We start from the raw sequence: 13,729 nt of genomic DNA, 5'->3' as shown, positions 1-13,729 counted from the left end.
AGTGGGGAGATTGTAATCGCTCTTTAGATTTCTCGGCTAAATAAATGATTTTGACATTTCGATATGTGTGTCATATAAAAATAGACCAACAGAACTGAGAAATATTCTGATTAGAAAGCACAGTAAAACTCTTTTAAGTGTTTATAAACAAATCTCAGACTGAACGTCAAAATTAATTATCGCTGCGAAATACCGCAAACGTTATCGTGCAATATGTGCGGCTTAATTCTTCCACATGTGATATTACGCAATCGGAATCAACAGCTGCCGCTATTCGGAGAATAAAGAACTAAATAAAGGAAAAGAAAGAGACTTACTAATCTGGGGTGTTTCTAATCCTAATTTTCAACAGACTGCGTTAAATTTCCGGAATAGAATCAATCTTTGCTTGGGTTGGGTAGACCGCAAAAACTTTTAGTCCTATTCAATTCAGGTTGGACAGTGACAAAAAAAAAAAAGTCTGCTGCAAATTAGAGATTTTGCGAAGAAAGGGGAGAACCTCCCAACCTCCGTACTGTATAATGTATTGGAAAAAAAAAAAATGAAATTATTTTGACTATTCGATTACTTTCCTTTCATTTAAGACATTCCGAATATTATTCCTTAGAAAGCTAATCTGTGTAAAAACACACCCATTTTTGGAAGTTTATCTATACTTCAGCAGTTACTGCAACTACGAGGGCCATCCAGGAAGTAGATTACGTTTCCGTCTGTGTACGCTAGGGGCGGGGCTAGCGCGGCCATCTTGGGGTCAGAGCGTTGCGCAGCTCAGTCTGCATCTAGCCGTGCTAGTGAGAGGTTCGTGCTGTGCTCCGTTCAGATACTGTGACGGTTTGAAATGTCTGCGTTAATTGAAAATCCCGCGAGCTGCGAGGTGTGTTCAGTAATAAGGTTTCTGACTGCAAAAAACTGTAAACCGATAGCAATTTATCGGCAGCTTCGTGAAGTGTATGGGGACAACATTATCACTGAAGGTGGAGTGCGTCAGTGGGTCATAAGATTTCAAAATGGCCGAACCAATGTTCACGACGAAGATCGAAGTGGGAGACCCAGCATAGTGACCGCCGAACTTCTCGAAAAAGTCGATGCTAAAGTCCGTGAAAATCGAAATTTCACAATAACGGAACTTTCTTTGAGTTTTCCACAAATTTCGCGAAGTTTGTTGCACGAAGTCATCAGCGAAAAGCTTGGTTACCACAAGTTTTGTGCAAGATGGATTCCAAAAATCTTGACAGAGGACCACAAAAATCAGCGAATGGCTGCAGCGTTGAACTTTTTGGACGCTTACCATAAGGATGGTGACTCTTTACTTGATCGCATCGTTACTGGTGACGAAACATGGGTGAAACATGTGAACTGTGAAAAGAAATTGCAATCAATGCAGTGGGGGCACACAAGTTCTCCCCAAAAACCCAAGAAATGCATGCAAACAATGTCAGCAAGGAAGATGATGGCGACTGTTTTTTGGGACAGAAAAGGTGTAATTTTGGTGGACTTCCTGGAAAGAGGCACTACAATAAACTCTCAAAGGTATTGCCAAACTCTCCAAAAACTCAGAAGAGCAATTCAAAACAAGCGCAGAGGAATGTTGAGCTCTAAGATCTTGTTGATTCACGACAACGCCCGGCCCCACACGGCAAATGTCACTCGTAAAGTTCTTGAATCTTTTAAGTGGGAGTTGTTTCCTCATCCGCCGTACAGTCCCGACCTGGCACCGAGCGACTTCCACCTATTCCCAGCAATGAAGAAGTGGCTGGCTATGCAGCGTTTTGATGACGACGCACAGCTGCAAGAAGAGGTAACGAAGTGGTTGAAGGCGCAGGCGGCCGAATTTTTCGACGAAGGAATTTCCAAGCTCGTACATCGCTACGATAAATGCCTTAATTTGTATGGTGACTATGTAGAAAAGTAGTATTTGAGTGTGGCTTTCATCTGTATATAATAAAATTTGTTTCCTATACTTTGTTTATTTTTTTATTCCAAAACGTAATCTACTTTATGGATAGCCCTCGTATATTATTATAAATATTCATGCATATCCTCATAATATAAGCATAACGATCATAATAAGCACGAAAATGAACTGACCACGCAGAACGAGAATGCAAATTTATTAAAATCTTGATAGAAATTCAAACGTGTGTAGTATTTGGGTGGGAGGAAAAGAATACCGAATGTACCGGAATTGTCTACCGTTTTCGCAATTCTTTGACCAATAGAACGACGTGCACCTGTCTGTACTCTTGCACACACCATAGATTATGTTAATGCAGAGAAAGGGGGGGAAGCAATTTCCGGGAGTATGATTCACCATCTGACGTTGCATTTATAAGGAAGAAAAGTTGTTTATTTAGTTTCGGCTTTGGTATGGGGAAAAAATGCGGTTTCATTAAAAAAAAAGGATTAAAAAAAAAAAAGCACTAAAAGCAAAAAATAAGCACTAAAAACAAAAAAATAATGGCTTTAAAGAAAAAGTAAGCACCTATGAGGGCCTTTATATTTTATTTTCAAATATAAGGACTTATAAGCACTTGTAAGAACGGCTACGAACCCTGCTTTAGCAAGTTTAAAAAAAAAAAAAAGCATAGTTATATGAAACATTAATTATACATGTGTGTGTGTATATATATATATATATATATACATTATATATACATGTGTATATATATATATATACATTATATATACATACCTTTATATATATATATATATATATAAAGGTATGTATATATAATGTACATATATGTATGTACGTATACATAATGTACATGCATGTATGTACATATGTAATATATATATATATATATACTCAAAAGTCATGAGTCAAAACATCCCAAGATTTCAAAATCAAAATTGAAACCTAATAGACGATCTGCGCAAATTGCTAAAAAAAAAAATATAATATATTATATATAAGTTGTTTCAAAAATATGTGGCAAAATTTTAAAGGGTGATAGTAGAGGACACCAAAATAATCATTTTTCATCATAGAATGTATGTCTGAAAATAATGCTTTCAAAAAACACTGGAGATGAAAAACATGAAAGGTGAGAGGCAGACCAAAGTAAATTTAACAAACTGTTTAATGAGTACTGTTTTACTGCAGATGTTCAAATGAATGACCATCAATATGAACACATATTTTCAAAGATGCCAGGATGACCTAACATCTCCACAAAACACAGACAGTTTGATGATGAGATCTTGTTCAGAGTCAATGGAGGTATCATACACTTTATTTTTTAAATTCCCCACAAGAAAAATATTCAAGCATCATAAAACTGGTGATTACGATGGCTAACAAACAGTTCTATCTCAACCTATGCAGCAGTCTGCATGCATGGCATCCAGGTAGTTCTTAACATCAGTCTTAAAATATGTGGAAGTACCAAATTCTACTAGTAAATAAGTGCTAGAACCAAATTCTGCTTTGAATTGCCATGATCTATGCCATCTACTGGCACTTGAATGTATCATTTCCAGACACACATTCTATGAAAAAAAATTTTATTTCGGTCCCTTCTACCATCCTAAAAATTTTGACAAATATTTTCCAAGCATCCTGTGCATATATATAATAGATGCATTATAAACAATTTTAAGCATATTTTATACACACACACACATCATTCCAGCCTAATGACCTAAAATATACACCAAGAAATTGTAACTGCATGGTAAAAACACTGCATTAATTACAGAGATCAATAAAACTCAAAATATTATTAGAAGGTAAATAAATGATAAAAGGAGATTATACCTCGAATACACTTTGCTCGAGGAGGAGCTTCAATATTTAGAAGTTTTTCAACAGCTAATGAATAGCACTGTTCATTACACATCATTGATACATAATCAAGTCGGTCAAAGTACGGCAAAGCTTGCAAATATGTCTTGTATTCAATTAGTTTTTCAGTACCTCTGTGCAACAGACCTATATGAGGATCACTACGTACCACAGTCTTGGAAAAAAAAATTCAAGATTAATACACACCATCACTTGTACATATATAAAACTAGCAGAATATTTTAACATCTCGGATACAGTTCATGACAATTAAACTTAGACTACTTAAATATTTATACGATATTAGATCAAAATAACATATACCATTAATATTTTGAAATCTTAATATATGAAGTTTAAAAAAAATGTAGGAGATAAAAGAAATTTAATACAAGAAATATGTGATCAAGCAACACATCCAAGATACAAAATTCTCTTTCTGTACAAAACACTGAGTTACAATTAGAGAATAATTAAAATTATTAAACAGCTCTATCACACTTCATAGACATTCTTTAGATATAATGGATGGACTGAAATATAATGAAATCCTTAGCTATAATGAATAGACATTCCTTAGATATAACGGATGGACATATGCATAATAATAAAAACTCAAACATGATTCAAAGTACATTCATTATTTTTAGTGCATATTAAAATAACTGTAATATTGTAATTGATTAATTATATGTTCTTAAAACATGTTAATTATATAGAGTGTCCCATTCACAAGAGGCCTCAGAAATTGATGTGTAAGAAAGGTAAATGGAGAAGAAATGTAATGAAAGTTGAACATGACATACCTGCATGCATAAGAAATTAAAGTAAGTTATAAGAGATGCTGGAAATGACCTTCCCCAACTTCTAAACACAATTCAACAGAATGCACAACAGAAGGTACAAGTTTATGAATGTAGTTGCCAGAACCTTACCTTGGATTGTAAGTTTGGATATTACTGCCCAGATTTCCTGGTGAAAGTTTTACTGTAACTCACTAAGGATGTGCAGTTTGTCCTGTAAGCCTTTTCTTAAAGATTAAGAGAAAAACATAAAGCAGGCCAAAATCAGTGGCTGCATCTGCTTCACTGGAACATGAATGCCAAAAACAACTCACAAGCTTGCCAACTGACACATTTCCTGTTTATGGATTACAGTATTGCCACATCAATTTCTCATGTAATAGATTTTTTTCCATCCAAATTTGATCGCATTTGATGAAATATTTACTTAATGAAGTGATAGCTCCTATGGTCCCTTTTGAGTGGGACATTACATATTATCTTGCAGTGTTATTTTACATATTGTTGTTTGGTTACCAAAAAAATTACAGTTGCAAAAAATTATATAACTTAATTCTCCAATCAACTTTTTTCAGCCATAATTTAATTGCAAAGAACACTCAGCAGGTTAAAGTAATACAGTCAACATGTGAGCATAGTCTCTTAAGATACAAAATATTACTACAATTACATAATCTCCATCATATGTGAATACAATGATTTTGATAAATGTTATAATTTCATATCAAGGATGCTTTATGATCCAACTACAAAGGCACATATACAGTTAAAATACTCTTTATTAACTAATATTCCATATGACATAAAAAATAAACTCATTCAGAATAACTGTTTATACTGTTACTTTAATGAACATTTCTAAACCTGCTAGCGAGCTAGCATTTTTAATGAGACTGAGAATCTACAATGATGGATTATAGTATCCCCCTTATTGTTTGGGCTAAAGAACAACAATTAAGGAATGCAATTAATTACCTTACTTTCAATCTTTATTTAATTCATATGCCTTGAAACCATTTCATTTTGTACTTTTTTACAAATTGTTGGTTCCTTTTAAAAAAGTTATTAAAATATTAATTGCTCACAAATACAATCTTGAGATAATTCAAGCTACATTAGTTACATTCATTTGCTGATTTAACCCCTTCAAAGAATTAATTTCTTTGTTAGAATATATAAAATGTGTATACAATAGTAATTCAAGGTCAATTTCATTAGGATGGGGAAAAAAAATGTTTAAAATAATTATTTAAACTTTACTCGTTTTGTTTACCTGAAACATCTGGTACTTTCTGCATTCCCTGCCGAAGTCACCAATTTTTTGCCAAGCTAATACACAAAAGGGCTAATATACAATTTTGAAAATGGTTTCCACTTAGAATTGTATAAAACAGCAATTAATCAATAAAACTTAAAAAGCAAGAAATATCTGTAATAAAATGCATCAAAAAATTCTTGAGTAATTAAAAAAAAAAGAGCCCAAAGGAGCATTAGCCCAGAACGGCTACTAGTCTCAAAACAGCATTTTGCGTCTAATCACATAAATGTGATGTACTATGTTTCAAATTGTTGCCATTAAATATTATTGCCCTGTTACCTATTATTTAAAGAAATTAAATAATGAAGAATCTGCATGAACGTATGTACGTTTCTCACATTGTGGAAAAAACAATACCTAGTCATCAAATTTTAAATAACATAATCCTCCACTCGAACATGGGCATCTGAAAGCCTGGATTTGCAATTTGTTTTATTGTCTATTTCAGATTTTGTAAAACTTTAAAGAATTTTTGATTAAAAATCTCAACAATTTCAAACCAAGCAGTTGCAATGCTGTAGGGAATAAAACACTTTTTTCTCCAGCGCGAGAGACTGTTTATCGGAAATTCTAAAGATATGCTATTTTTAAATGTAGCATAAAGTCACATTAACGGAAATGCTCTCAAAATGTGTATGTGTCTGCAAATGGTGGGGAAAGAAGCTCATTTGGGCAAAATATAAAATCTGAAAACTTTCAGATATTATTTTTTATTTTATTTTTTCTGCTGTTGTTCTTCCTACACACACTTCTAATCTGCCTTTGCTTTATAAAATGTCACAGAATTGCTCTAATTTGGCATTGCACATGCTGTTGTTTTCCCATATACACAGTGATTTGTTTTTGCTTTAAAAAACATCAGAGATATGCACAAATTCAATATCACACACAATCTTGTATCTGAGCAGAGACTACTATCATAATCATTTAAAATGCTGAGCGGCTGCCATAATGACATAACATCAGAGATAAATAATAGCTAGCCACATACTGCTACAAGTGAGATATGGCCATCTTTAAAGAAACATCATTCCAATACTTTGATTACAATTTTTCACATAGTATTTCCATAAAATTCTATCATTTGAGAAGCATAACATCATAGAATGCAAAAAATTCCATTCTCCACTGTTGGAGAAAATGTCATATTGTGAAAGAAATGCAACACTTTTTTTAATCAGCAGGCAAACTCCACAGTGCCATTATTACGATTTGTTAAAGGGGGAAAAAAAAACACTAATCAGAAGAATGATCTCTCAATTTTGAAGGTGGAAATCCATACACATTGAAACATATATATGCTGAAAGCATACCCAAGTTGCCACTTAAATATTTTGGTGACAAAGCACATTGCCTTATGAATATTTTTCAGGTAGGGGCAGATAGCCAGAAAGAATCTAATTTTTAGTCATTAAATTCATAATAAATTATTTTCCATTTCACAGTTCTTGTCAAAAAACTGATGCTTTCACACTATTGGAGATAAATGTATTACATTCATGTAATCTGCGATTAGTATTTATGGACCATAAAAACTGAAATATTTATTACAATCAATAAAAGATAAACATAAAAGTTTTTTTTTCCACATTTTATTCATTTTTATTATAAAAGTGTACAATTGTTCTGTTTTCAGTATGGAGTGTTTGTTTTTATTCTTCTATTTAATAAAAGTAGTATTTCTTGATGATATCTTCAAACTCAATATCATACAGTACAAAGTCTGTAATCTGGACAACCATTATCCGGAATGATCTACAATCCGGACCTCAAAGCCACAAACGTTTTTCTTTTGTATGCTTTACGCATGTGCGATTAGCACAAAAAACGAAGCTACTTAAACAACTTACATTGAATAAAATATTTAATAAAGCAAACAAATAAATAAAGCTTTATTTTTTGTAAATTTTGATACCCTTTACATCATAATTGCTTTTTATTTCATAAATTACGGTTTTGTATTTTTAATTGTATAAATCCTGCATGCCATCTTAACAGATTTAAATTGATGATCAATAAAATCCGGAAAAACCCTTAATCCGGAATCGCCAAAGTCCTTACGAATCCAGATTACGGATTGTATATATTTTTTCATAAATTTTTCATTCTACATTGCATTCTATTTTATTTGTTACATAACAAATTTTGAGGACTATGTCACAACTCAGGATGCTGTCATCATTACGAGGTTATTGCAAGAGAATGTTACATTTTTTAAAAGTGAAGTCACAGCATATAGCTTGAGATTACTGAAGCAAAAAGAATTTGCAGGCTGCACTGTGTTTTCAAAGATTTCATTCCCAAGAGCTCAATGTTGTAAAAAGCAGTAGCATTAACTTAAATACTTTATTAATTAATTTGTGTAACTAATAATTATACAAATGTATTATTTATTCTACATTGCATTCTATTTTATTTGTTACATAACAAATTTTGAGGACTACGTCACAACTCAGGATGTAGTCATCATTACGAAGTTATTGCAAGAGAGTGTTACATTTTTTAAAAGTGAAGTCACAGCATATAGCTTGAGATTACTGAAGCAAAAAGAATTTGCAGGCTGCACTGTGTTTTGAAAGATTTCATTCCCAAGAGCTCAATATTGTAAAAAGCAGTAGCGTCTAATAATTAACTTAAATACTTTATTAATTAATTTGTGTAACTAATAATTATACAAATGTATTATGTATATTCACCCTCATTAAATGTTGTTTTGAGCCACCTCGTGTTCATCATTTGATTACTATTACTTATTTGATTACTTATTCAGAGGGTTATATTACAGAAAAAGAAGACATCCGATGGCTCTGCTCACTAAACCCATCAAAAAGGTAGAAGAATTTAATTGTCTCTACCTTTAATTTAGTTTTGAAATACCATAGGCTAATGCATCCTGCAGGATAGATGACACTCAGCTAAATTGCTTATCAACTAAAAATGAAAACCTGTAATAGAAACTCTGATTGCTCTTTCTCAATCATCTAGAAAACAATAATAAAAAAAGGACTCTTATGACTCACAATAAAAATAAAAGAAATGCAATAGCAAAACAAAAGAATATTGGTACAACTCTGATATACGCCCTAATTTCACCAAATGTGGCGATATGTGTTCTGCGCTGGTTTTTGGCGCAATTGCGTGTTGTATGGCAACCCTGTTGACGTTGAAAAATCTTTCGCTGGAGTTCGTTGGTTCGAGTCATGCTCTGTGTCTGAGAAGCTAAAATGGTGGAAGTTGTTGAATTGAAGTTCGGCAAAAGGAAATATCGTCGTGACCATCCTGTTGAGGGCAGTGGGTATTTGGAGGTGTGGAAAGAGGTTCTGGGATATTATTTTTAATGGCTATGCATGATAGAAGTAGGGATTTGTGATTATTTGTTATTTTATTTATTTTTGAACAATAGTATGAATTTTCTGGATAGTGTATCTGGCTGTCATATAAATACCATAGTGATTATGTGGCGGCATGTTAAAGGCGGTATGAAATTCGTATTTCTGCTGTTCGAAAAAGCATCGATTCATGGTAAGTGCATTTTATTTTATTCTTGTTCTTTTTTTGTAGAATGTTATGTTCATTGGTTTTTTAGTATGAATTTCTGTCGTTATTGTTTTTTTAATTGTTTGAAATTTATTTTAGTTATTTTGTTGATTAGTGCGTACCGTCTAAATTGTGCAATTCGTAAATGTTTTTTTAAGTTGAAACCAGAACGCTGTATACATGGTATTCTTTGAAATTTATTGTTGTTATGTTAATTTATTAAAGTGAGGTGTGCATAGTTCGTAGATTCGTTTGTTGCCTAACTTGTGCAATTCGAAGATTTTTTTTTAAGTTTAAACAGGATGCTGTGTACATGGTATTCTTTGAAATTTATTATTGTTATGTTAATTTATTAAAGTGAGGTGTGCGTTGTTCGTAGATTTGTTCATTGCCTAGATTGTGCCATTCATAGATATTTTGTTAAGTTTAAACATATCGCTGTGTACATGGACTCTTGTCAAATAATTTTGGTTAGAAACTTTACGGTTTTGCTATCTAAATTTTTTTTTTTTTTTTTTTTTTTTTTTTCAGATTTTTAGCTTAAATAGTGTGTTCAAAATGTGGTTTTTGCATTCGCGAAAACCGTGTTTTTGGAGACATTTTAGGCTTAAAGTTTGAAATGTAGACAAAAAATTTAGATAGCAATATGGCAGTGTGGAGTTTCTTGCCAAAAATGTTTGGCGAGAAATTTGGCGACTTGAGGGCGCATATCAGAGTAGTTCCAGAATATTTACATTTAACTTGTTTTCTTGGGTAAAATTAGATGTGCACTAAGCATCAATTCAACTCAGCTTCAACTCAGCACTAAGCAATATTCCAAATACTGCACAATTTTAACTACTAATATAAAATATTTTTTCTGAAGCTTTTTATAAAGTTACAAATGATTAAAATTAAATGTGTTTGCTTTTCAACTACAGTCAAAAGTCGTTAATTCGGAAGCCCATAATCCGGAATGATCTATAATCCGGACCAAGCTAAAAACTTTCTGCGCATGCGCCGCGTTGGCAAATGCGCACAGGTGTTTTACGCATGCGCGTAAGACCTTGACTACTGCGCATATGCGTGTGCGCAAGTGCAGAATATGTTTTCGCCTGCGCGTTTAATGTATAACGGACGGTGTAAGCTAAAATTATCTAATTATCTATTTCAGTTAATGTTAATGATTGCGTTGTTCCTTAATCTTCGAATTGGATCCCGCTTATTATTTTTTGCAGACTGTAAGAGCAATTTTATAAAAGTAAACTTGAACTTTCGATTATGTCAAATAGAATTTCCGATGCTGGAACTCCAAAGGATCTACAAAACGAAAGTATGTTTCGATGTCCAACAAACAAAAAGTGGAATTGCTGCAAAAAGTGGATAAAGACATGAAGAATGTGACAGAGAGGTTAGTGAAAACGAAAAAATTTCGATTGACAAGTTAGTCGGTATTTTTGGCACAGCAATTAACGGGACTTGAACAGCGGGACTTTGTAACTGAACAAGAAATTATGTCTGTTTATAGAATTAAAGAGAAAGTATTATCACATAAAATGAAGCAACTTAAACAACTTACATTGAAAGAAATGTTTAATAAAGTAAACAAATAAATATTAAGCTTTTTTTTTTTTTTTTTTTTTTTTTTGTAAATTTTGATACCTTTTAGATCATAATTGTTCTTTATTTCATAAATTACGGTTTCATATTTTTAATTTTAGAATTTCTGCATGTCATCTTACAAGATTTAAACTGATGATCTATAATCCGGAAAAATCGATAATCCGGAATCGCCGAAGTCCCGACGAGTCCGGATTAACGACTTTTGACTGTATAAGACTTTCCTCTTAAAGTAAAATGATTTTCTTATCAAAAGATTAATGTATTATGGTGAAGCAAATTATTACTATTGTTCAGATGCTTTATTTTAAGTATTAATAAAATGATGTAAATTCATCTATAATTTCCTTTATGATAAAATATAACATAATTTCATTGCTTTTCATTTCTCATTCAATATTCCAAAGAATACAAAAGTGTAGTTAATAAATGTGATAAAATGCTAATAACAAAAACTGAGTTACAGGAAAAAATATATTCTTTCATCCCCATTTTTTCTTTTTTTTAGCTATAAAAATATCAAATACCTTTTTGTTCATAAAATAATGAAAATTTTACTTAGTTGTGCAAGAGAAAATTCTACTGTTGACAAGCGAAAGCAAAAAATTACAGTACTTTCTGATTATTTTCTGACCACCACAGAAAGTTGTCAATTTTCATGATAACTGTGTGAATTGATGGAATGCAGTTGTTTGGCTGTCTTTATAGCTTACAGATATTGCTTTGTTAATAAACAAAGAGAAACATTTTATAAGAAATAAGAAATTTTATAAGATATGTCCGTTTTTACAACCAGTTGATGCATTCACTTAAATACAAAGAAAAGAAAAAGGAAGGAAGGAAATGAGAAACTTCATATGTTCTAATAAAAAGATTAAAAAATATATATAATAAAAATAAAGTTTTATTATTTGTTCTCATTCTATATTGTGTTTATTTTATCAATTGCAAAGAACATGAAATAAAATCATAATGATATACTTCATATCGGGTAATGATAAATTTGATACAAAATGAAAATGATATAATTTAAAGGGAACCAAATAAAATTCAAAATTTTTATATAATTCTTTTATGCAGCTAGTAATCAACAAAGATTTAAAATTTTAAAAAAGCAAAATCAAACAAACGAATTTAATAATAATAAAAAGAAAACACATGCAAACTAACACCAATTTCAATTTTAGATGTGATTTCAGAACAGATAAACTTCAGATGCTTTAGAATCTTTTAAAATAGATATGCTTAACCACATATAAAATAATATTAAAAAAATTCTCATTTAACTTTATCATATGACAAACTTACTTCTCCATCTAGTTCTAGTAATAGGCGCAATACTCCATGAGCAGCAGGATGCTGTGGTCCAAAGTTCAATATCATGTTTTGAATTTTCTTTTCTACAGGTGGAACACGTTCTATAAAGGAAAAAGAAAATATCTAAATTTCTTCCTTCTTTATGGCAAAAGTTACAAGACATAATAATATATAGTTACTAAACATAAATTTATGCTATGCATCTTGATTTAAACTATTACAATTCACATTAAGTTATATGACACATGAATCATAACAGTAAACCAGAAATAATATTTAAGAATTCCAATGAAATTTCATGAAATATTTAATATATTAAGCAAAAACAAATAGTTTAGTTCAAAAATTCCTTATAATGAAAAAACCACCAGCAACAGGATTAATTTAATGACACAGAAATTTCACTGAAATGTCACATTAAAAAATACTAATTACTTTGAAATTATATATTAATCCATATTTATATATGAACTTGTAAACTTGTAATTTTTTTAATCCCTAAAATAAACTCAACTATAAAATTTCCTTCCATGTATATCAAAACTTATACCTAATCAGATTACCAAACTTGACATTATAAAGAATATAATAAATTCATAAGGTTGGATCATCATTTACATCTGCACAGTTACAGAGAACTTAAAAATAAACTCATCTATAAACATGTGATGTATACTGTTCAGAAATAAGCCAGAAACTGAATTTAAATTTCTAAGCATCATTTGATAAAAGTCTATTTGGACTGTCTGTCTCTTCCTCTATACGAAATGCTGCTGTTCAGAAAAAGGAATGAATGATGTTGTTAAAAGCATAATCTTGTTTGAAGCCTTTGTGTAAGATTTTCCAAAGCATATTAGGACTGCCTATCTCTTGCTGATGCAGGAAATGCCGCTGTGCAGAAAGCAGAATGGCACTGCTAAAAGCATTATCTTGCTTGATGCTATAGTAGATGATTATCTAAGAGAAACTGGCTCATATGTTCATAATACATGAAGAAACCTAGAAAATTCCCATGCAGTCAGCCTGTTCACTGGGATTAAATTTATAAGTAATATAAGAAATCCTTGATTCACATGGCAGATTTGTTCCTTGAAAATACTGTTTAACTGAAATCATATAACTGCAGTCCACAATTTGCACTAAAAAGAAATGTAACAGATTTAATATATTTGTATAACACAGTATTACAGTCAAAAGTCGTTAATTCAGACACCCATAATCCGGACCTCAAAGCCGTAAAGGATGTTGACGCATACGCGTAAGACCTTTACGGCTGCGAATATGCGTCTGCGTGTGCGCAAAATACGTTTACGAATGTGCGTTTAATGTATAACGGATGGTATAAGCTAAGCTAAAATTATCTAATTC

At 31.6% G+C, this 13,729-nt stretch overlaps 1 protein-coding gene across 1 annotated transcript in view; it reads right to left on the bottom strand.

Moving 5' to 3' along the window:
• Positions 1–13,729, bottom strand: part of ND-49 (NADH dehydrogenase (ubiquinone) 49 kDa subunit) — a 68,292-nt gene that overhangs the window by 39,064 nt on the left and 15,499 nt on the right. Inside the window, exons 3-4 of the mRNA XM_035370583.2 lie at positions 12,353–12,462; positions 3,761–3,962 (exon numbers count right to left, since the gene is read on the bottom strand). Of these exons, the coding sequence (XP_035226474.1) occupies positions 3,761–3,962; positions 12,353–12,462 (312 nt within the window). The remainder of the gene's footprint in view (positions 1–3,760; positions 3,963–12,352; positions 12,463–13,729) is intronic.

This window comes from Stegodyphus dumicola, chromosome 1 (assembly GCF_044657685.1).
Source record: "Stegodyphus dumicola isolate Sdum_Otavi_A_Nest chromosome 1, ASM4465768v1".
NCBI lineage: Eukaryota > Metazoa > Arthropoda > Arachnida > Araneae > Eresidae > Stegodyphus > Stegodyphus dumicola.
The sequence above is the reverse complement of the archived record's forward strand: the minus strand, read 5'-3'. Positions and strand labels throughout refer to the sequence as shown.